The 25881-nt window shown below is 43.4% G+C and overlaps 1 protein-coding gene across 1 annotated transcript; it reads right to left on the reverse strand.

Moving 5' to 3' along the window:
• Positions 1–8663: 8663 nt before the first annotated feature.
• LOC146975018 (uncharacterized) lies at positions 8664–18850 on the reverse strand. The gene is made up of 2 exons (XM_085798974.1): positions 18329–18850; positions 8664–10038 (listed from the first exon to the last, which is right to left on the reverse strand). The coding sequence occupies exons 1-2, from the start codon at positions 18848–18850 to the stop codon at positions 8680–8682; spliced, it is 1881 nt and encodes a 626-aa protein (XP_085655100.1). The 3' UTR covers positions 8664–8679.
• Positions 18851–25881: the final 7031 nt, after the last annotated feature.

A 25881-nucleotide genomic window follows, 5' to 3' on the forward strand; every position in this document is an offset into this window, starting at 1 on the left:
AGAAGAGAAACACACATTTCAGGACCTGACTTGTATCATCAGGCTGTAATAGAAGACTGAACAGGACATGTCTGTTCTGTCCTTTCATTAATAGGCTCAATAGGCTGGTCCAGGCCAAAAGCCACAGCTCCCCACTAGACCAGTTTCATACACTCCAGCCATACAATGATAGGAACCACAGATCTGTTTTTTTCCCTGTTATCTGAAGCAAATGTTGTGTTTTCCCTTTATTTTCTTCTCAGAGTACACCAGAATGCTTCAAATACATGTTAAAATCACAATTTTTTCCGGGGGGGGGGGGGGGGGGCCCCCAGACCCCCCTAGAGGGATAGGGCCTATACGTATTTTGTCACCTATTACACCTCTAGCCTACTCAGTTTGCAGGTATAATGTGTGTGTGTGTGTGTGTGTGTGTGTGTGTGAGAGAGAGAGAGAGACAGAGACAGAGACAGAGACAGAGAGAAAAACTACAATAAACATAACTATTATTATTATAGACAGCCCCCCCCCCCGCCAACAGAATCTCACTCCAGCCCAGGACCAAAAGTTGGCAACCCTGCGTTAGGGAGGCTCCCTACTGCGATGTAATTGCAAATCGACGCTATACGACGATACGGGGAGGGGGGTGCGGTCACTGCGGGTAGCGCATTTTGAGATATTTCTGTCGATAAAACTGCCCTCGAGCCCCGACCCTCGGGGGCCCCCTAATGGCTCGGGGCCCCAAGCAGTTGCCTGCCTTGCCTGTTCACAAACAGCGCCTCTGCCTGCCATCATGTCTATCACTAAACCAGCTGACACAGTTAGATGATATAAGTGATTAAAGGGCATTGTCGTTACTACACTAACCTGAGTGTTGCTGTGTGTATAGGTATGTGACCTATACCTATGTGAAACTTGGAACAGTTCACTTCACAGACCTGCTCCACCACCCTGGACAGGTTCCAGCCCAAACAACTCGGTGTGCAGGCTCATATGCCGGCAGTATTAACTTGTCACAGTGCCCAGTGACACTCTTGTATAGACTACTGACCGACCTCAGAGTCAGCATCCGATGAGGTTAGTGGGTCATATTCCAAAAGCTCTCTTGGCACTTTTGTCTTTTTTCCGACCCCTTTCAGTCATCTGTGATGTCTGTGTTTTTGCTGTCTTTTCTGTGAGTTGCAAATTGTTGAATCCACCAAATCTCTGAGACACAGAATAGATCTTACCAATATTTGAGTCAACCTATTCACACCTTGTTTGCCATGAAGTCATTTTACATATTTAAAATGTGCGAGCCCACATGCTGCATGGTAATTGGGGGCATGGCCAACATGTTGGTGTGGTGGTGGTTAGCACTAGAGCACTGAAATAAGAGAGTAACAACACGCATTGGTCCAATAGAAGCGCCTCCCGATGGCAGAATATGGGTATTGCAAAAGTGCCTAGTAAGAACTGACAACTCTGCATTGTTGGTGAATGAGCAATTGCGGTATTTTCAATAATTTAAGGACATTTCTAGATCACCCACCTTAATAGCACCATCGTGGACCCCTTGCAGATAAACATTATAGGCTAGTAAAAAACAACAACAAAAAAAAACAGTTTTCTACATGAATGCTTCAATCTACATTTTATAATAAACAAATTATAAGTGTAATTTGATATGACCAAGACACCATAATGCTTGCCACGGGAGTCAATGGAAGAGTCGTTACTCTATTATTCTAGTGCTCTAGAGTCTAGTTAGCACTGTCACCTGGGCCATTTCTGGGTGGAGTTTGCATACATGGGTTTTCACCGGGTTCTCCTGCTTCCTCCTACAGTCCAAAGACAAGACACGCTCAGTTGATTGGTGACTCAGTAGGCAGTATCGATGGATGGATGGATGGATGGATGGATGGATGGATGGATGGCAGCATAGTTCGATGGACATAAACATGTGAAACCCAGATTGTTGCCAGGGGCCACACCCTTTTTAAAAAAATGAAATTACAAAAAAAACTATTATTACAGTATAACCACAACTTGTCATCACTTGAAAGTATTTCCCACCTGACAGTGTTTTAGGAGCCACAAGAACATTTTAAATGGAGGATGTTGGGTACCAGGGCGGGGCTGAACCCAAGCTTTAATTAGGTTTCAAATAAATAATACTGGGCTCTGTGAGAAGGTCTGAATTGAGGTTTTACTTAAATATATCACTCAACAAATCAGCCCAGGCTGGACTGAAATAACAGCATTAAAGTATAGGCAGGATTTGACCTCTGACCCTGCTCTGAATACAGTCATACACTGATTACATGTGAGATTTCAGACAAGCTGCTTGTGCTAGGGTGAAAGACTGACAGAAGGGTTACGGTGTCATCTGCTATGTGAAGCAGTTTGGGACTACATGTATAATAAATGGCTTAACTAGTTACAGGGAGAATGGAGGCCCTCTGCCTTCCACATATGTGTCACTTATTGCGTCTCTTGGCTGAAAAACAACTTTGCAAGATCAGAACGGTGTCCCATCTCTCTGCGCAACATGACACAAACATGCCCCCTAACCTATAATATGCACGTAGTAAGATCGTATGTGATATAATGTCATGTGCCCCTCTGTTTATTGATTTCTCGCTGGCTTTGTTGTAAACAAATGCACATGGCCAGGAGGAGGGTTAGCAAAACAGCGGAAAAGCAACCAGATTTACATAGTTCCTCTTTAAAATAAAAGATGAACTGACAGACAAATTAATTTTCGTATTCGTATTCGTAAATGTAACAAGAGTCACCAAAACTCCAATAAAACAAAATATTGTGAGTTTTCATTTGAGCAAGTTTGATGTAAATGATCTGATGATCCAGGTTATATGGATTTTAGCTGTCAAACCAACTGAAAAAGCCACCAGAATCTTTATAAATCTGAGCTAAATGACATAAACCTTAGCTACATTAGATCAGAATTGACTGAAAATATAGACTGAAGGCAGAGGTTGGATTTGACCTCTGACCCTGATGCAAGAGGTCCAAGTTTGAGTTTAGCAGCTGCTGCCACCCTGTGGTTCTGTTGGGTCATAACATGCTTTCCCAGACTAGTGTAGTGACGGGGCTTTGCACCAGTCGGTCCCTGATTGGCCAACGTATTGTGTCAATCACAGCGGCGACGCTGATTGGCTTGGCCTTCTGAGGGTTTCAGGCCAAATGTTTGAAGATGAAGAAGAAACTGTCAGACAGAATCTTCACATCTGCATCCTCAACAGGGAAAAAGGCAGGAAAAATAGTCTTGTGGTGCCAGGCTCCTTCAGACAGGCTCCACTGAACACACTACAGCAGGAATGAGGCCAGACTCTCCGTCGAAATGAAATGCATTTCCGCGAGAGGCTGGTTTACGAGGCTAACAAAACTCCTCCATGTCCCTAATGATCTGATTGAATACACCTGTGTGGCAGCCTGCCCTCAGAGGTTGCCATAGTGACTTTAACTGCTTACATTTTACTATATGACACTAGGTTGTGTGTGTGTGTGTGTCTGTCTCGTGCATGCGCGCCTGTGTATGAGTGACTGGCTTGATACACACATCAGACTTCAATTCATTTCCTATTGACATCCTATGTCAGTCTGATTTATCATGTGTGTGTGTGGAGCTGTGTTTATAAACATCCTAATAAGCGGCCAGGCTCCACCTGTACCTGTTCTATTTATAGACGTTGATAACGAGCTGGCCCCTACAGCTGGCTAACTGCACAACACAGAGCAGGAGAAGAGCGGTGAGATTTGGGCGCAGCTCCCGAACAGCTGATAAAAAGAGAATTGTACCTCTTATCAGAATGTGGTAAAGACTAAATGGTCAGAAGACCTTCCTGAACGTGGTGATGTGCATTAAATGTTTGTAGGGCAAATACTTTTCTCAAAATTGCGAGTTAGAAAATGGGGTCATTTCTGCATTTCTCATAAAATCAGTTCCTACTTTTGTATTTAAGTCAATGAGCCACTGGAGCGGGTCTAGCTGCACAAAGAGGTTCACTGAGACAATACTGTAAGTCTGTCTGCTGTTTTGAGCACATCACATGAGACAGGACAAGTGTGGCTTCAAATGTGGAGAAAATCATGTGTCTAGAGTTTATTTTGTGGTCGTGGTGACAGTTTAGCCAGAAAAATTCCAGAATGTTTTTTGGCTCTCTCCCACTCTAACGATGATGTCACACACTCTAAGTTCTGCCCATTATAAATTTGGATTTTGTCAAAAATATGAATGATTTTAAAACTGACAAATATCAGAAATTATTCAAGATACCAATAAGCTGAGTAATATATGAATAGTTTGAAAGTTTGTCTACAGCTTAGAATTTGAATGAAGTCTGTAGCAGAAAGTATGCTGAAGTTATAGAGGTTCAAAGAAGCACAGAGTTTGAAAACTGTTTCAATTAATTTCCTATGGGACAAAAAATTATAATAATTTAAAGTATCCAAATGTTGAATACATATGATAATGTTCAGAAAAAGCTGCATGTTTTGATATATGAATTGCTGAAATAGCACAAAGTAGGAAGGAGTAGTTGAAGACCAAAAAACAGCGGAAGAAACAAAAGGCTGAACGGAATGTCACAAGACATTTGAGGACGTCATCTGGTGGTTTGATTGACATGTTTCAACATTCTTTAATATTTTATTGAACAAACAACTAATCGATTAATCATTTACATATCAACAGATTAATCGATGATGAAAATAAAAGTTAGTTGCTCAGGTGTAGGACCGGACCGTCCCGTCCTCTAGCTGCTGTGGAGCTGCTGGTGTTTCTTCAGGTTGTTGGACCTGCTGAAGGCCATCCCACACTGCCCCCCCCACACACACGGTTTCTCTTTGGTGTGGACGTGCTGGTGGGCTTTTAAGTAGAGATGCACGGATAAAGCACTTTTGAGTACGAGTATTACACGACTAATACGAGTCAATATCTGTACTCGGATTGAATGACCCTCCCGCCCTACCCAAAAAAAAAGACTGAATGAAAATCCTCATTGGATAGCTGACTGTGTCTGCGCTCTGTGATAGGCTACAGTGCCCCTCCCCTACATATACAGGTGTGTTGCTGTGTCCCTCTGCTCACTCACACACAGAACAGCTCTCTGTCTCTCCCTCAGTCACTGAGGTTTGCCAGTCTTTTCCGTTAATGTTTAGGGTTTCTTCAGCTTCAGGTTTGTTTGTAACCAGTAGAGTTCTGGAAAACGTGGGGGTTTTTCACACACACACACACACACACACACACATGCTCTCTCTCTCTCTCTGCTGGTCGAGTTTTTTTAAACCGTCAGCTGGCTCTAACCAGTTAGTTTTTTTTTACTTCACTTCACAGTGTCTGACACTTTCTTGCTGTATTTCATAAAAAAATAGTAGTGGTATAAATAATATTACAAACCTGAAAATTTCCTCTGGGGAAATTTTGAATGGGCCACGGGGCTACTGCCGGTTTTGCCATCTCTGTCAACATGGGAATCAAACCCACAATCTTAAGGTCAAGACAGAGCTGATCAGACAGACACATGATCATCTTTCTATAAGCACTGATATGGAGGAGCTGTAATCACATTAGGTTAACTGTGTATGTGTGTGTGTGTGTATAATCACATGAAGTTACCTCTGTGGGAGAGGAGTGCGCACTTCCGCGCGCATTTGTATGTTACCTGTGTGTTTTGATGTGTGTGTGTGTGTCTGTAACTGTAATCACATGAAGCTGGTTCTAGAGTCTGTGTGTGTGTGTGTGTGTGTGTGTGTGTGTGTGTGTGTGTGTGACGGACTTGACACATGTTATGAGCTGCATCCTGTGTCAGTCTGATTTAGCTGTGTGTCTGTGTTTATAAACATTTAAACGAGCGCCAGGTGGATTGTTTATGAAGTTAATGAGCTCTGGCCTGAGAATCACAGAGGTTACCACGGCGATAGGGGGCCCCCAGGCTGAGACGGACAGAAACGTTGAGAAAAAGAGTGATTTTCTGCCTCTGCACTGGTCTCGCAAAAGGCTTACTGTGACAAAACGGTAACTCCTATCAGAACAAAACACAGATCACGGTGCTCTAAGGACTTCCTGAAAAATTTGGTACAATTTGGTGTTTCTACAGTAAATATTTTGGAGACGCTGGCAGTTTTAAAACATCGGTCCGTTTTTGCTTCTCTCAGAAAATATTCGTATTGGAGTCAATGAGGAGCAGAGACAGACGTGGCCGCACTCAGAGACTGATTCTGTAAATTCTGTAAGTCTCTCTGATATTTTGAGCACATGATATGAGAGATAACAAGTTTGTCTTACAAATTCTGAAAAAATGATGTGTGTAGAGTGTAAATTGTGGCCGGGCCGAGTGTGGAAAGAGAAAAAATCTGGAGTTTTTCTGGGCTTTCTCCCACTCTAACCGATGATGTCACGCACTCTGACACAAACATTCCGTGCAATACACACTAGGGGTGTCACGATTTCGATTTTTTATCGAAATCGATCGAAATTACGTCACGATCTCGAGCATCGAAGTCAAAGAGAGGATCGACGACCCCCCCCCGCCGCCGCCGCCGCCGCCCGCAAAGCTACAACTGCCCGTTGTCCCCATTGCGCACCAAGCGTCTTGTCAGTCACTGGTCCAAGTTTTCCTTTACTTTTTATTTCGAGACAACACTCACTCATTCTCTCTCTCTCTCTCTCTCTCTTTTTTTTTTTTTTACCGGCGGTGTCAGCTGATGTGCACGTCTGCAGCAACCCAAACAAATGCACATGTTGACTGGCTCTATTCCAGCCACATGATTGGTTCGGCGCAGCGCGACTCTCAATATCATTGGCTATTTGCCAAAACATGGATGAATGAAAACTATCGACCACGTCTCATATTTCTATCGAAGAAAAGTTATTTCACAATTTATAGCGTTTTATCACCCAGCCCTGGTGGGCTACTGTCCCTCCTACCTGGGAAACAGGAGGGAGACACAGCTCTAACTACACAACAGCGACAAGCACTGAGAGCCGCATGTTGCAGAGACGTTATAAGATTAAAAAAAAAAAAAAAAAAAAAAACCCGCAAATAATAAGCCAAAAGGTGCAACTTGCCACTTTTTGTCGATGTATTATTTGCGGGGGCTTTCGGGGGATCTGGTGACGGTGGAGGATCAGGGACTGATTCATGTGGACCACCACCAGTCTGATCAGGTCCTGATCATCAGGTCCATGGCAGCATAGCAGCTGCAGCTCTGCCCCGCTGTCACATGACTCTCGCGTATCAGCGCAATCTCGTTTACTTTACATTAAGCCGACATCAGGAGAATAATGAGACACGACGGTAAATTAATGAAAATAAAATTATGATAATGTACAGATATAAATATATTTGTTTCAAAACCTTGGGGGCAATTTTGGCCCCAGGATCATGATTTTTGGGGGCATGTTACCTTTATATTGTAAAGAAATTATTTAAATGTGACCATTAGTGCCTATAATGTGATACATTATGGAAATTGCATCACTTATATGTAGCCCATCTTTTGAAATAAGATTTACTGTACAAAATTTGATGAATAAAACCAATGATCGTAGACTAGACTAGTCTGAAAATAGCATAGGCGTCTGTGCTGTAAGAAAAAGAAAAAAAATCGAGAATCGAATCGAATCGTGACCCTAAAATCGAAAATCAAATCGAATCGAGAATTTGGAGAATCGTGACACCCCTAATACACACCCATTATAATCTCATAATTTCTCCAAAAATGATCATGGTCATTGATCAGGGATTGATCAAAAACTATATGACCTATCAAAATGTGGAGTAATACGACAATACCCAGACTTGTGTCTACTGTTTAAAGTTTAAATGAAGTCTCTAGGTGAAAGTATGCCTGAGCAGTAGACGTTTGTTAAACTCCAATGATTGGTCTTTTTCGCTCTTTTTTTTCCGCCCGTCCCATTGACTTCAATGCAAAATTTTGTTGTGAAAAATTCGTACACTGTTGAGAAAAGTAATAGCACACCGATCCCGATCAGGACACACGTTTTGATATATAATTTGTCCTGCAAGACTAGTAGCGAATCGAACCTTCGCCCGGGCACTGGTCAGCTGTAGGGATCAGTGCCCGGTGCGATGGCCCGTGGCCCTAATAAACATACTCACTCTCTCTCATGATCAGTGATACAGAATAATGAGTGATACAGACAGTAGACTCAGCTGTCTCTGTCTCTCTCTTACTCACTCACTCACTCACACACCTGGTGTCGAAATAAAATAAAAAAACAACAAAAAAAATCACAAAGTTAAAAAAAGAAAGTTACGTTGAGTATGAAAACCCTTGTTCATTACATTTTACTTCATAATTGCAACCACATGTGTTGTATTCATTGTTGCAAAATGTGTTATGTAAGTAGTTTCTTTGCTATCGTGATCAAAACCATTGATCTGATATGTAAATCGTTTTCTAATCAGCAATAAATATTACAATTAAACCCCGCCCACTTCCAGGTTAGGCCCCGCCCTCTCAGAGTACAGATACAGATACAGATAATTCACATGGTTAACAGATACAGATACAGATAATGCTGTACTCGCTCATCCCTACTTTTAAGCCACTTGGACGAGCGAACGCCTTCCCGCACTGCTCGCAGCTGTACGGCCTCTCTCCAGTGTGGACGTGCCGGTGGACCGTTAACTGTCCGGATTGAGTGAACACCTTCCCGCATTGCTCGCAGCTTTATGGCCTCTCTCCGGTGTGGATGCGCCGGTGTTTCCCTAACCCACCGGAGGTAATGTACGCCTTCCCACACTGCTCACAGCTGTACGGCCTCTCTCCGGAGTGGACGCGCAGATGGACCGTTAACTGTCCGGATTGAGTGAACGCCTTCCCACAGTGCTCGCAGCTGTATGGCCTCTCTCCAGTGTGGATGCGCCGATGGATCGTTAACTGTCTGGAGGTAGTGAACCCCTTCCCGCACTGCTCGCAGCTGTGCGGCCTCTCTCCGGTGTGGATGTGCCGGTGGACCTTTAACTGTCTGGAGGTAGTGAATGCCTTCCCACAGTGCTCACAGCTGTGCGGCCTCTCTCCGGTGTGGACGCGCTGGTGGGTCGTTAACTCTGAGGAGGTAATGAATGCCTTCCCACAGTGCTCACAGCTGTACGGCCTCTCTCCGGTGTGGACGCGCCGGTGGATCGTTAACATGCCGGATTGACCGAACGCCTTCCCGCACTGCTCGCAGCTGTATGGCCTCTCTCCGGTGTGGACGCGCCGGTGGACCATTAACTGTCCGGAGGTAACAAACGCCTTCCCACACTGCTCACAGTTGTACGGCCTCTCTCCGGTGTGGACGCGCCGGTGGATCATTAACTGTCCGGAGGTAACAAACGCCTTCCCACACTGCTCACAGCTGTATGGCCTCTCTCCGGTGTGGATGCGTCGGTGACTTGCTAACCTACAGGAGGTAGTGAACGCCTTCCCACACTGCTCACAGCTGTACGGCCTCTCTCCAGTGTGGAGCCGCTGGTGGATTTTCAGGGCGCATGCCCTTCTGAAGGCGGTGCCACACCAGTCGCAGATGTACGGCCTCTCTCCGGTGTGGACGCGCCGGTGGGCCGTTAGACCTGAGGAGTTAATAAACGCCTTACCGCACTGCTTACATCTGTATGGCCTCTCTCCGGTGTGAAGCCGCTGGTGGATTTTCAGGGCATACACCCTTTTGAAGGCGGTGCCACACCAGTCGCAGCTGTACGGCCTCTCTCCGGTGTGGACGCGCCGGTGGGCCGTTAGATCTGAGGAGTTAATGAACGCCTTACCGCACTGCTTACATCTGTATGGCCTATCTCCGGTGTGGATCCACTGGTGGATTTTCAGGGTGTCCGCCCTTCTGAAGGCGGCGCCACACGAGTCGCAGCTGTACGGCCTCTCTCTGGCATGGATGCGCTGGTGAATTTTCAGTTTGGACAAGTCGGTGCACGATGTGCCGCACTGCTCGCACCTGTACGCCATCTGTCCACATTGGTTCAGATGAACTGAGGTCCTGAATGTGTTCCCACACCCATTACAGCTGTGTGGTTTCTCCTTGGTGTGGTCCTGTTTCTATGGCAACAGACAGGAAGAGAGATAATCACTCAATTATGGATGATGGATGGACATTTGTTTTCCTTTTTAAATTCTTCTTAATACAAATCTTACAAGCAGAATCATTTCCAGTACAAATTATACTTTGTAACTGAGCAAAACATGTCAGCGTTACTGTTATTTTTTACTGACAATAAAACGTTCCGTTAATTGACTCAATAAGTCCCGTCACTAAATAATAACACACCTGTTAAAAGTGTACATGCACACTTTCTTTCAGTCGGGTGGTTAGAGTTATGGTTAGGAGATTAGGGGGCGAGTCCAAGTTATTCGATTATGTTATATTTTTAACCCTCTAGGCCAGTGTTTTTCAATCTTGGCGTCGTGACTCCACACGGGGTCGCCTGAAATGTCTAGTGTAACACAGTAGATGAGGAAGGTAGTGACTGAGCTGAGGCTGTGTAAGACGGGGGGGGGGGGGGCGGCGGTTCGGTGCGGGTCTCTGACTGCAGTGGGGACTACACGGGTGCATGACGTCTGTCCGACTACCCATTTCTCCGACAATATATTTCTTTATTTTTGCGTCCATTAGTCCAACCTCCCATTTCTCCGACTTAAGTAGCCCTAACCCTTAACCTTAACCTTACCCTAAACCTAACCTTAACACTGTAGAATGGGTAGTCGGAGAAATCCGTAGGACTTTTGGGCAGTTGGACTGATGTATGCTCCCTGGACTACACTGCGAGACTGACCGCCAGTGAGCGTTGTGGGAGCGGGGCTCACGACAGCACCCGCTAATCACTAATAACCCGAAAACAGCAGTGACATGTGCTTTCACGCCGGAGTCTCCAAACCAGCTCGTCTGAAAAAAGAAGGAAAAAAGTAGACTGTTGTTGCGTAACCACAACAACAAAACTGACAGTGAGTGAGTGTCCATACTTCCTGTATCTGGCCCTTCAAATTAAAAGCCCTATAGCCTTTCATATACAGATCAGTCACATTGATTTTGACTTAATTTTGACAAGACACGGCTCCAAATGTTTTTTTTTTTTTCTCCAACCAATCGACCAATTAAATCTTGGTCGGCTAATGATTTTTTGGTCGACCAGTGCTTGGTCGACTATAGGCTCTGTGCACAAGGCCCGTGACGTACTTCCGCTTTCCCCGGTTGTCGGCAGAGGAGTTTCCGGTTATCTTCCTGCTTCATTCGCCACAATGAACTTTTCAAGATGCCTGCAAAATCTTCCAAAAATCTCGGTAAACGATGTCCACCGCATTGTTGATGCCCACTCCCCTGCACCCACAAGCAAGCGAGAGAAGGGCTTTCGTCTTTATATATCAAGTTACGTGCACCAGTATGAGGGTAAGTAGATTATGTTGTTGTTGTTAGCCGACCAGCTAACGTTAGCGACAATGGATGGATGGATGGATGCGTTTGTTTCGTATTGCTAAATTGTTTGTTGTTTTACTGACTGTGTTCACTCTATGTCTCTCTCAGTGTCGCGCAAAGATCAGGGCACAGGTGAAGTTGTTGTCAGGGCACTGTGTCACAGATCGATGAGGAAAGCCGAGAAGCCTCACAGTTTGAGTGTATGGTGGTGAAGCTTGGATAGATAAGACAGCGGTTGCTGACAGCGGTTGCTTTACAAGCGGTTGCTTGAAAAACCCAGTGTTCCCGATGTTGTTGGGGACTTAGCTAAGGTCATAGATGTTTCATGTAACTCTTACATTTGCACACAATGAAAAGAGTGGTTAACAGGTAAGTTTAACGTTACCTTGCTGGTCCCCACTGGGTTACTGCATGCGTTCATGTCATTATGTTATTAAAAAACTGCAATTCCCCTTACAGTAGAGAAGGCAGGTAAGTTTATGAGTTACTGCTTGACCGTGTTCCTATTAATATTTTTTTCACCATGTCTTTGTGCATGCCTCTAACTGTTGTTATTAGCTATGTTTTATCTAAACTCAGTCATTCATTTAAGATGCAAGCTGGCTACCATGAATCACATTAAATCAATTAGGGATATTGATTCAGTGCAGTTGAAATATTGTAAAACAAACAGCACACACACACACACACACACACACACACACATTTGCTTAGTGGTTATGAGACGTAAAAATTATTGAGGAAAAAAAACCCAAAACAAACCCAGACTGTGTCCTAAAAGAATGATTAAACAATAAAACAAGCTAAGATTGATAAGTATTAACTATGACACTTTACTTTTACAGGTGGTACTGAAAGATTCCAGTCCTGTGGAGCTGATGCATCACAGCTGCACATGTGTGGCTGGAGCAGCTTTGTGTAACCACTGTGTGGCTTTGCTATTCCAGTCAGCACATTATTCTCAGCTGAAGGTGTCAGTGGTCCCCCCTGTACTAAGCTGTACCGAGGGAGAACAACAACGGCACAAGCCGAGAACGTTGGTAAGTGAAGAAAAAAGGCATATCTATTCCACAGTCATACGTGTTGGTGGTATTTTCTAAACTATATCCTGCCTAACTTGATAGGGTATAAAGCCAGGCCCTGTGGATAAGATGAATGTGCTGTCTGCTAAACCAAAGAGTGCAGCAACAAGAGAAGGTGTAAGGTAAAAGCTGAGTATTTTAGTTTATTTTTTAGTATATTCTGCATGAATGTTTGAATGAAAATGTGTATAACACTTACCTCAGTTTTATGCTTTATGTAGGAGCACACTCTACAAAGGCCTCATAGTCCGGGAGCCAAAGCCTGATTTTTTGATGAACCTTGTTTCGTCTGATAAAGTTTTTTTCTCTGCTGTTTCTTGTAGCTGGGGGGTTCCTCTTCAAAATCCAAGAGGGTGCCCGGTGATATCCCTTGAGCATTTTTAAATATTAACCCTTTGATGCCCAAAGCGCCAAAATCCCAGTATAAATACTGTAAGCCCCGATTTAGTTACTACAAATAGTCATGAGTGTATGATATTTGGTAGGGAGTATCATGAAACATAGGGGAAAGTAAAAAAATAAGTTTCTGGGACCTGCTGCCATGCTATTTAAAAAAAATCACCCACAATTTCTCCAGAAAGACAAAAAAATTACTGTCCGCACGACAAATTCTTGTCAAAAATGAAATTTTTCTCAAACATCACTGCTTCACATGTATATAGAAAACTTCCCAAGTTTGTAAGCTTTAATTTGTGCCCAGGATGACCTTTCTATCTCAAAAGTTGCACTTGCTATGGCTGGAAATTGTCACTATACCTCAGATCAAACAAAACGGAATGTTTGGTCTGATGGTCATTCCAAGTGTCACTTTCCAATGGTTAATGAAGAAATCTGAATGTCAAAAGGTCAACAGAGATTGAGGTTTTTATTTTGACTCTGATTTATATTATTATTATTATTATTATTATTATTATTATTATTATTATTATTATTAATCATGTATTTAATTATTTTGATTTGATTCTGCAAAGACAATGCAAATAACTCTCTTTTACTCAAGCATCTGCGTGGCGTTTATTACCAACAGCAATAACGCTCTCTTGAGCATCCCACATGGAAACATTTCCATGCAGTTGCATGGGGTTTTACTCTTGCAGCCACACCTGATCATCTCTAGAATGTAGTCTGGGACAAGTTTGGCATCTTCTCGTAGATGGGTTGGGATCAGTGGCCTGTTGCATGAATCTTTTTTTATCCAAATTCCTCTGGGTTCAGTGCTGATGGCAGGTTTATTTGGTCCAAAGAAGTGCTGATCCATCGATGACAGTGACATCTGCATCACCAGCATTTCTCTTGGAGACTTTAACCTGGAGTGACTTCTTCAGTGTGGACTTTGCTTTACAAATTCACATTAAGATTTAGATTTTTTTAGATTTGCATTAAGTCTCCAAGGGGAATGCCAGTGATGTCCTAAAAGCTGGGTACGAGCTATCAGCCATTGGTAACATAGATGCACCATTCCAGCAAGTCCTCGACTAAGCCATTGCCTTCATCTCTGCCTGTTATGGCATAAAGGAGAGCATGGACACACACAGCATGGTCACACACAAGGCTATTTGTCTGGGGGGAAAAGAATGGAAAAGGACATATGTCTGCTCCAAACCTAGCTGCTCTCCCACCAGCAAAAGAGGCCTTCTTGAGAATGTTAAGAGGCCCCACTTTCAGCCAATGTTGTGGTGAAGTAATAATATTAATAATGTAATCTATAGCACTTATCGAAATTAAAATTACAAAGTGCTTCATATTTACAACAATAGTAAACAAATAGAAAAATAACAATTTAAAAACGAGTACAATAAAATTAGCAGCAAATACTATACAATCAAGTTACAGTAGGAAAAGGGAAGGCCAATCGATAAAAGTGAGTTTAAAGAAGGGATTTAAAAGAATATACTGAGGTTGCCTGCCTGAGATCCAAGGGGAGAGAGTTCCAAAGTTGGGGAGCACGGACTGCAAATGCTCGGTCACCCTTTGAGATAAGACGGATTTTGGGACAACAAGTAGGCCCTTGCTGGACGATCTCAGGCAGCGATCAGGCTCATAGGGATATGAGGGATATACAGGGATATCCCTTTGGTCGAATGGTCAGCACACATGACTACCACAGGACATTGGAAGATCCGGGACTTAATGGGACTTAGAGCTGTGTGTCATCTGCGTAACAATGGAAATTAATGTTGTGTAACTTGCAGATAATTTGTCAGAGGGGGAGCATATAAATAGTGAATAAAAGGGGACCAAGAATTGACCCTTGGGGGATCCTGTAGAGGAGGGGAGAGTGAGAAGAGGAGGCCTCGCCAAGTCTAATGGAGAAGGAGCTACCTGTTAATGTTCTTGGGGACAACGGATGGAAATTAGCCTTTGGCTCCACTCTGGCTTGCTTATATCTTATTCCTATTCCTAGTGAAGAAATGTTCATTAGCATGCATTGTCCCTCCCAAATAAATAAAGGTATTGTACCAGTCCAGAGCCACATCACTGACACCAACTACATTTTTCAAATTGGTTAAAAGCACATTATGGTCAACTGTGTCAAAAGCTGAGCTTAGGTCAAGGAGGATTAGGATGGAGTACCTTCCAGAATCAACTGCGAGCATAAGGTCATTTGTGACTTGGACCAGAGAAGCCTCCGTGCTATGATGGGCACGGTAACCGGATTGAAATTTCTCGAACATATCATTCTGGTTTATAAAAGAATTTAGTTGTATAAAAACAATTTTCTCTAAAATCTTTGGCAACTTAGAAATGGGTCTAAAATTTTACAGAGCACCAGGGTCACCTGGTGAGCAGGGTGAACAGTGGCATGTTCAAAGGGAGATGGAAAAATACCAGTGGATAGTGAGCAATTTATAATAAGTTAAAATATCAGGACCATCTGATGCAGGGATACAGTCTAGGGAGCAGGTGGTTGATCTCAACTGCATCTGAACAGAGAAACTTCACCAAAGTGGGTAAGAGTTGGGCGTGGAAAAGGGCCAACATCAGCCTCAGTTTCCATGGCTACATTTCCGAGGGGCTGCCAGATTTTTACTGTTTTGTTGGTAAAATACATTAAGAATTCTTAGTATCTCTCGGAGGAGGAGTCACAAGGCTCACTAGGAGGAGGCTGGGTTAGAGAATTCATAGTTTTAAAAAGAGTCCTGGGGTTGTGTCCTTGTCTGGCAGTGGGATTGAAGAAGTAATTGGTTCTGGCTTCATTGACTCTGTGTTGATAAAGGAGCATCAGCTATCTTAGGGATGCCAGGGAAACACTGAGTTTGTCTTTCTTCCACCTTCTTTCAGATCTTCTACACTGCCTCTTCAGAATCCTAAGGTCCTCATTTAGCCATGGTAAATGTGAGGATTTTGATCTTTTAACCCTGACAGGTGCTATGGTGTCTAAGATCCTGGTACAAGAACTGTTAAAAACATGGACGAAATCCTCAACATTGAAATCAGATCTCCTTTCGTGCTGAGGGCCAGCAGTTGAGGCAGCAAATTCATGACAGAACTGAGGAACAAGGCATGAATTAAGGGGGCGGGATCGATGTAGGACCGGAGGTAACGGATCGGGAGATACGTAGCATTGTGATCAGAAATCTCAATATAAACCTGCATGTCACCAGCACTGAACCCAGAGGAATTTGGATGAAAAAAAAGATTCATGCAACAGGTCACTGATCCCAACCCATCTACCAGAAGATGTCAAACTTGTCCCAGACTACATTCTAGAGATGATCAGGTGTGGCTGCAAGAGTAAAACCCCATGCAACTCCAAGAAGTGCAGCTGTAAAGTGCATGGTTTGCCATGTGTGGCAGGATGAAGGAGGTCCAGGGCGGGTTTTGAACCCCAGTCTCCCAGGTAAGAGTCATGCGTGCTGACCATTCGACCAAAGGGATATGGTCATCGCACATGACTCTTACCCGGGAGACTGGGGTTCAAACCCCGCCCGGGCCCTCCTTCGTCCTGCCACATTCTAGCGTTGTTGGCAGGATCCATGTAGCACCAGTGGTGGGTCCATGGATTCCTAATGGGTGGCAGCCTGCGTGGAGCACAAGGACGTGCTTGTGAAAAGAGGAGGAGAGATGTGACAGTTGACGGTCATGCACCCTGGCTACTGTCCTGCCACACATGCACAATGATCAAATGAAATGAATATCAGTAGGGATTTACCTGATCTCTCAGTCCTTCAGGTGAGTATAACATGATGATACAAATACACAAATATGCCCATGTTGCTCATTGAAAGTATGGGGAATGTTTATGGTATGATAATTTAGTTTTGTTACACATCTAGGTCACTGAGGTGTACAAGGACTTTCCTGCAGCTGAGGCACCAATGATCTGCACCATGGGCATCAGCAGTAGAATTGCTCTGACTGACTCTGCCCTTGGCCTGGTTCAGGCTGGAAGTCCCTTATCGTACCAGCAACCTGCAATAGCAAAGAGGGACCTGGCCTTCCATGCTGCCCCACCACCTCCATCTCTTCCTCTTCTAAATTACTGTCTGCAGCCATCACATTGCATGTTTGTCTGTAGTGAACAACAACAACAACTACACCTCAAAAGTCTGGAGGTCACTTGGGACATAGCACACAAATATGAGTGTGCTACCAGACAACAAAGTGCATGTGGTGAATGGCATCAGCTAAGAAGGCCCAGACTGACCGCCTCACGGTTCAGAGAGATCTGTCAGGTCAGAGAGGGCACTGAAGACACTCTGGCTAACCGAATACTGCAGGGGACCCGTCAGACTGCAGCTATGAAGAGGGGACTTGCAATGGAGGCAGATGCCATCTGGGAGTACTGTCAGATGAAGAGGGTCAACCACTACCCCTGTGGATTTGTAATTCACCCTGACGCTCCTTGGTTGGGGGCTTCTCCAGATGGCCTAATCTTTGACCCTTCAGAGGCTTGTCAGTTTGGTCTGATTGAAATGAAGTGTCCAAATGTTAAAAGTTATGTTGATTGCCCATACCTCAAAATGAATGCAGGCAAACTGGAGCTTAAACCATCACATGCGTACTATTCACAAGTACAAGGGCAAATGCTAATCACGGGGATGAATTGGTGTGACTTTGTTGTCTCAGCTGAGGAAGACATACTAGTTCAAAGAATTTACAGAGACAGTGACATGTTAGATTTCATCAGGGAGAAAGTAGACAGGTTTTATTTCCATGTCTACATGCAGAAATGCATGTAATGTGGAATCCAGTCACCACTGGCAATGTAAAGTGATGTAATGTAGTGGACTGTAATGCAATGGAATAGATGTAATGTTATCTAATGAAATGTAATGTAAATGTTTATTTACTGGTATAAATTTATGATGCAACATTGAATGAAGTGAGTTGATTTTTGGGTCCATTGAATGAGAAGTAGACTCAGCAGACATCCGGGCAGTATCAACAATACATTTATTCACATTTATTCGTATTCTGGTTACCTAACATTACCTTCGCCGATCTATACACACTTGAATTACACAAATAACATAGTATGCAAAAAACACCAAAAGGTTCAAATATTGGCCACAAAGTGACAGTGAAAAACTGTGTGCTTCTCACCAATAAGTAGCACACCTGCTGAGTGATTATGACATCATAAACTAGCGTCTGTCATGAGTGAATAACTGCTGAAAACATGCAGTATTTTGTTCACATATGAAGTACATTACTTTGCACAAAATAGCATTCAAAACAGAAAATGTAACTTTGACAGACCGAAACACCTGAAAATGACAATAACCACACCCCTGTTTCAATAACTCCCTACTGATACTTCTTCCTCATCATTTCAAACTCTCCATTTCTTGACCAGAGGCCCATTCTGGTAATTTGAGAGGAGACATGCTACTGTGAAGAGCTGGTTTATGCTCCCTGAGATGGAGAGAGGGATGGTGGTTTCAAAGAGTTTATTCTCTTTAACTCTTCGGATCAGCCTCTCAACGTGCACTCTTAGACGAGCAATGGACTGCGTCTCCAAAACATCCACTTCTGACATTTGTGTCTTCTTGGAGAGGAAGGCAGGTCGATGAACTTTCCCAGGTACAAGGTCATCCACCAAGAAGCCCTTGTCGACCATGATGGCCATGTCAGGTGTTAGGAGGGATGTAATCCCTGACTGACGAAATACCTCTTTGTCGCTCATGGAACCCTCAAAGAGGGCCGACACAAAGGTCAGGGCTCCGTGAGGGGCCATTCCCACCATGGCCTTGAAGGTGCAGTGGGATTTATAAGCAGAGAAGACCTCACTTTGCAGGAGCAGGGATGAGGGAGTCTGGCAGCGTAGCTCAGTACAGTCAAGCACCACTTGTGTGTCTCCGTAGCTGCCATGAAAGTCAACTGGAAGACAGGCCTTCACAGCTGCAGGAGACATCCAGATACACACTGAGCCAAGTAGGCTGTATAGGAAGTTGGCCCAGGTCACAATAATCCGGCTGACGGTTGTCCGGTGGATATTGAATCTGTGGCCCAGCTCTCTCTGGGTACAGCCAGTGGATAGATAAGACAAGAATAGGAAGAGTTCATCTATCGGCATAGCAGCAGTTTCTGCAGGGAGAAATGTACAGTGTGAACAAAATGGGCAATACAATTAGAAAAATACATAGTATGTTCATGAAAATTATGATTTTGAACTAACATTAATTAATAATTTCTCCACATGGTACAGTTTTTCTCGATTGCTAAGACACATTTCTCGAAAGCTTCTCTGCTTTTCTCTAAACTGTGAACACAAACCCCAATTTTCAAGCTACATTCACAAAACCTCAGACTCTTCTTGCAAAACCAAACTTTCACCTCAAAACAGTTCAATCTGTGCCCAAAACTGAACTATGTTGTCAAATCGTGCCCCGAATCAATCAAAATTAAAAACACTGAGCAGCCACTAAACACTACATAGAAAAATAGAAAACACAATGATCAGCACATGAAGCTGTAGAAATAAATGTTTATCGTTCACTGTAGGCTAAATGCATGTTGCAAAACAAAAAACCTGTGCATTTACGGGGAGCATACGTCAGTCCGACTGCCCACAAGTCCGACGGCTCATTTCTCCGACTACCCATTCTACAGTGTTGAGGTTAGGTTTAGGGTAAGGTTAAGGGTTAGGGCTACTTACAGTTTTTCTCAGTTGCTAAAACACTAAACCCTGTTGTCTGAACCAAATTCTCAGTTGCCTGAACCCACTGATTGAATCAGTCACTCTTTTGGCAAAACCATGAGCACTTTTCACCTGTTTAGACACATCTTACCATCACATTTTCATTGTGATGCACGTGTGTTGCATAATGCTGAGCACAGGTGGCAAAAGTCAAACACAAGTAAAGCACAAGTTTCACCGGTTGAACACAACAACTCAAAATTGATAACACTTTAGTCCAATGATGTGAGGGCACATATACTGTAAGCCAGTTCAGGATGAAGTCCTGTGGCCTGATCCAGTACAGAGAAATGATGCTGTGGCTGAGTTATGCATTTTTCATTTCTATATTTTTGTACTTTTGTACTTTATTTTTACGTAGGCTTACTGTATACAAGTGCTAAATGCACAAGATTTCTGTTTGTCTTTGTACTGTACAAGTGCTACGTGTACGTAAATGCACAAGATTTCTGGTTTTTGTAGTTCTTTTTTTTTTTTTTTTTTTACAGTACTATGTACAAGTGCTAAATGCACAGGTTTTTTGTTTTGCAAGAGGAGAAGATGAGAGACGACAGGGTGAAGGAAGAAAGGATGAGGGAGGGAGGGAGGGATGAACTGGGAAGAAAAAAGAAGAAGGAAGGAAAAGGGGATGAAATGGATGTGGGGAGGGAGGGAGGAGGGTGAAAGAAAGGGAAGGAGAGAAGTGCTACAGTGTAAATGCACAGGTTTTTTGTTTTGCAACATGCATTTAGCCCACAGTGAACAATAAACATTTATTTCTACAGCTTCATGTGCTGAGCGTTGTGTTTTCTATTTTTCTATGTAGTGTTTAGTGGCTGCTCAGTAGTGTTTTTAATTTTGATTGACTCGGGGCACGATTTGACAACATAGTTCAGTTTTGGGCACAGATTGAACTGTTTTGAGGTGAAAGTTTGGTTTTGCAAGAAGAGTCTGAGGTTTTGTGAATGTAGCTTGAAAATTGGGGTTTGTGTTCACAGTTTAGAGAAAATGAGAGAAGCTTTCGAGAAATGTGTCTTAGCAATCGAGAAAAACTGTAAGTCGGAGAAGTGGGAGGTCGGACTTATGACGCAAAAATAAAGAAATGTATGGTCGGAGTCGGAGAAATGGGTGGTCGGAGAAATGGGTAGTCGGACAGACGTCATGCGCCCTGCATTTACACTGTAGCACTTCTCTCCTTCCCTTTCTTTCACCTTCCCTCTCCACATCCATGTCATCCCCTTTTCCTTCCTTCTTCTTTTTTCTTCCCAGTTCATCCCTCCCTCCCTCATCCTTTCTTCCTTCACCCTGTCGTCTCTTATCTTCTCCTCTTGCAAAACAAAAAACCTGTGCATTTAGCACTTGTACATAGTAAAAAAAAAAGAAGTACAAAAACCAGAAATCTTGTGCATTTACACGTAGCACTTGTACAGTACAAAGACAAACAGAAATCTTGTGTATTTAGTACTTGTATGCAGTAAGCCTACGTAAAAAATAAAGTACAAAAATATAGAAATGAGAAGTGCATAAGCCACAGCATCATTTCTCTGAACTGGATCAGACCACAGGACTTCATCCTGAACTAGCTTACAGTATATGTGCCCTCACATCATTGGACACAAGTGTTATCAATTTTGAGTTGTTGTGTTCAACCGGTGAAACTTGTGCTTTACTTGTGTTTGACTTTTGCCACCTGTGCTCAGCATTATGCAACACAGGTGCATCACAATGAAAATGTGTTGGTAAGTTGTGTCTAAACAGGTAAAAAGTGTTTATAGTTTTGCCAAAAGAGTGACTGATTCAATCAGTGGGTTCAGGAAACTGGGAATTTGGTTCAGACAACAGGGTTTAGTGTTTTAGCATTCGAGAAAAACTGTAATATTTAAACTTTTTTTTAAATCAATAGACACAAGCAGTAACTTGTTCTAGGTATATTATGACCAACACAATATTTTCTTTACTACTTTCCTGCCAGTACACTATTATGATATAAACTCTGATGATTTGTTGAACTCATCCTGATGTAAACAACTAAATATACACAAGCAGCTCCGTGTTGTCCCTGTGTGTGTGTGTGTGTGTGCGTGTGTGTGTGTTGTGGTGTGTGTGCGTGTGGTGTGCTGTGTGTGTCACTTACAGTCGGTCTGGGCACAGAGGTTTCAGCTGATGTGTCCTTTGCTCTGGTGCTGGTGACCCTGACCATTTTCAGTGAAGCAGCACTGACCAGGTTCCAAAACGCAATCAGATGCTCATATGAGGGGAATCTAAAATATAGATCCAGTATTATAGTTGATCAGACAATAGATACAATAGTAATTACAGCAACATCAAATGTTGATCTTACTTTTAACTATTAGCCTAATTTTGATTTGTTGTCACATCCTACCTGGTGTAAAATCGGATGTCTTCTGGTGAGGATTCAAACCGCTGGAGTCCAAATGAATTCTGCAGGTGTAGTGTTTGGACCTGCTGTCTGAGCATCTCGACCTCCTCACGTAATTTATTGTATTGCTCCCGGTCAACACACACCGCTGCACTTTCTACGTAATCGTGGTCTATGGGCATCGGGACCATATCCACAATCTCCTCCTCAGTCTCCGCCGGGCCAGATTCCGGACTCGATGATGTCGGACGAGTGCGGCGCTCCCAAACACCGGCCCGCGTCTTGTTGCTGTAAGCGTTCCACTCGAACAAAGTTGGTATGGCGTTGGCAGTTAAAAACCGTCTTCCTTTTGCAGTGGTGCGGATCTGGTCCTTGGTGAAATGACGGCTGCAGACCTTTGTATGCGGAGTAATGGTAAACCCGGTTCTGCGGATCTTGTGAAGCCACTGTGTACGGTGGTCAGTATGTTTAGGAAACCGGTGGAAGCTGAGTTCGGTGTTATACCGACTCGATCCAGTACACAGTGGCACACAACAATGCTCATTTGAGCCCCCTACAACCTTCTGCAACTTATATCCATCCCTCATGTTATTTTTTTTCTTCTTTCGTACAGTTGCAGCTCTCATTTGTTCGTTTAGATTCATATTCACCGCTGTTGTAGTGAAGCAGGAAGAAAACCGGAAACTCTTCTGCTGACAACCGGGGAAAACGGAAGTACGTTACGCGAGTTGTGCACAGAGCCTATTTGGGGGTAGCCCTAATGTTTTTTAACTAATCATTGTTCTTTTTAAAATTTTGATTAAAAACAACATGCACAATCTTTAACAACAGTATTCAATACTTTCACTTTCTCAAAAATAAATCGAGTTCAAATAAAATGCAGCATATGAGCTGGCGCATCTTGATTGACAGCAGGGGAACGCCAGAAATTTGTGATGTCAACATGGGGTCATGAGCCAAGGCTCTGACGCCATCAGAAAAGCACCAAAACAACCAGCATTTTTAAAAAGGGGAGCACAAGGGGAGTAGCCTAGAAATCTAGACGCACCCTAGCGGCAGCAAATATATTTGCTCCGCAGGTCGGTCTAGAAACAAGCCATAGGAACTTTTTGAGTCTCGAACACCATTTGTGTTCACCAATCACAGCACTCTATCTGTTTAGAGAGTCGTTGGGCGATGACGACATACTTGCGACGGTGAAAAACATGACAAGATGGCTTTGGCAAAGGAATCGTTTGAATCGGCGTTGGCATCAACTTTGAAAGAATTAAACTTGTCATTTTCTTTAAAAGTTGAGCAAGAAACTGCAGTGTAATTCATTTCGAAGGAGGATGTATTTGGTGTTTTGCCAACGGGATATGGGAAAAGCTTGCCCCGCTCTACTACGTCATCCTGCTCTTTGCTCCGATTAGTCGTAGCACTACCCTATTGCGTGCAGAGGCAGTTTGAAAGACAGCCTTCATCCCACCCCCTGGATTGAGCCGAGGTCTACCGGTCGTTGCCAGACTATAAATTTTAAAGATATAGTCTGGCTTGTCAGGCTAGAAGGGGAGCATTAGTCTAGCAGACACCGCTGTAAACAATAAAAAAAACAGCAAGAAGATGTACAACAAATGGACCGACGATGAGGTGCAGGCATTGATTGCAGTCTACGGCACCAAAGAGATTCAGAGGGGGGTTCCCGCCCCACTGAAAACAGAAACACAGACCTGTGGACCGGAACCAGACGGACCGGAGGGCTCGTTGTCCTGGTGGACCGCGTCCTGCTCCGGGTCCTCCTCCTTTATCATGGCGTAGTCGTGGTCCCAGGGTATCCACTGGGTCTTGAAAAGTATTAAAAGGTGATAAATCAATTTTGGGAAAATTAAGACCATTAAAAAGTATTAAAAAGTCTTTTCACAACTTTTTAAAGTCTTAAGTTTTGAAAGTATTTTTTCTGAATTATCTGTCCAAGAGTTTGAGTCCTAAAAAACATTGTGAAAGTGTGTGAATTTATTCATTTTATTAAATGACAAAGATGAACCTGTACATAAAAAGAAAAGAAGATTGTTGTTTTTGTTTTTTGAGAGTGGAGCGATGTTTTTTGTTGTTGTTTTTTTAATAAACTTTGCCTTTGATTTATTATCCTAGCCTATTTTGAATTCTGTTGTATCATAGTGGTCTACAGTCTTTATCACAAACTAAAACTGAAAAAAGTAAATAAAAAAAAAAATTAAAAAAAAGTGTCACTAACGCAAATGGTTACAGCTTGAAGTGGCGGTGAGATATTGAAAAATATTGAGAAGGTCTTAGAATTAACTTCAAGATTCCTGTACCCTGTGGTCCTGGTTCTCTTCCTTAATTCCGGTTGTGTTCTGATCTAGGTCGCTAATTTCCCGGTCCAGGTTCTGCTGCGGGTCCTGATTCTCCTCCTTTATCATTGTGTAGTCCGGGTCCTGGTTCTCCTCCTTTATCATCATGATGATGTAGTCGTGGTCCTGGTTCTCCTCCTTTATCATTGTGTAGTCCGGGTCCTGGTTCTCCTCCTTTATCATCATGATGATGTAGTCGTGGTCCTGGTTCTCCTCCTTCATTCCGGTCGTATTCTGATCCAGGTCGCTAATTTCCCGGTCCAGGTTCTCCTCCTTCATCCTGGTCCGGGTCAGACGGGACCTCTTCTTGGTGCTTTCCCACTAGCTCAGTACGGTACAGCACGGACGGCTCTACTCGGGTTTATCCTCTTTTCCTCCAGCCTGCTACCTGCTACTTCTACGCCTCAGCCCTGGTTCCAAGCGAGCCGAAGCGATACTAAACGTGTTGTCAGCCGACTGCCTTCCACTGGTTGGCCAGAGCGTCGTCACTGGAAGACGAGTGAGTCTGGAGCTGAGGAGAGGAGAGAAACAAGAGAGAGGCGACGACGTGATATGACGACCCCGACCCCGCTGAGGAGCAACTATGAAGAACCAGAGAATTGGAAGAACTCAGAGCTGGAGAAGCACCTCAACCGAGCATGGATGTAGTGGAAAGCGCCATGTGTTTACATTTGTATTCTCGCGATCTCTCCGACTCTCGCGGTCACATCGCTAAATCTCCTCCCCCTAGATACCGTTGCTAAGGTGTCGGAGTTGACGGTTGGAAAAAGTTGTAACTTCAGAATCATTTGACCCTGTAGAAATGTTGGAGGAAGAGTGGGCAACCAGCATTTTTTAACCGGTTTCCCTCCAAATAAACCCCCTGGTTTTCTATTTTTTTTTTTTTAACTCAGTCATATTTTATAAATAGTAATTTATTACAAAAACACGAACTTTGATGTTTGTTTGCAATCCCAGAAAGAACATGAACACAGGGCTCTCAAGTTTTGAAGTGAGTTCAGAGCATAGACTGTAAGGTTCAGAGTGAGATTTTACCAGCGGCAGTGGGGATTTGGTTGAAGTGGGGATGGATGTCTGACAAATGACTCATAAATTCATTCAAACAAAATAATCAAAAAATATTTATGATTTATGACTGGAATAAGTTAACCTTTATTTACCCAGGCAAGCAAATTAAGAACACAATTCAAGTGCAGCCTGAAAAGAGCGAAGCTCTAAGGGTAAGGGGGAGGGGAGTGCTAAAAGTGAAAACAAGGTTATATAAAATACACTTAGAAAAATACAATATAAGACCTTCTTTGTCGAGGCTTTGATGCAGCCATCTTCCTCGGATGGTGCAACCAGGAAGTAATCAGCTCTGATCATGTGACAATTTACACTATGAAACTGCGTGTATGTGATCAGGATGGTTTCTTGCTTCAGTATGTTGATACGCTACTCCATTTAGCTACTAACATTTTTAGGGCCTCTCAACTAGAAATAGGCCTATTTTTTACGGTCACCTTTGTGATGCGACTCTTGTGGCTCAGTATTCA

The sequence above is a fragment of the Trachurus japonicus genome, chromosome 14 (assembly GCF_045865225.1).
Source record: "Trachurus japonicus isolate A0001 chromosome 14, Traja_1.0".
NCBI lineage: Eukaryota > Metazoa > Chordata > Actinopteri > Carangiformes > Carangidae > Trachurus > Trachurus japonicus.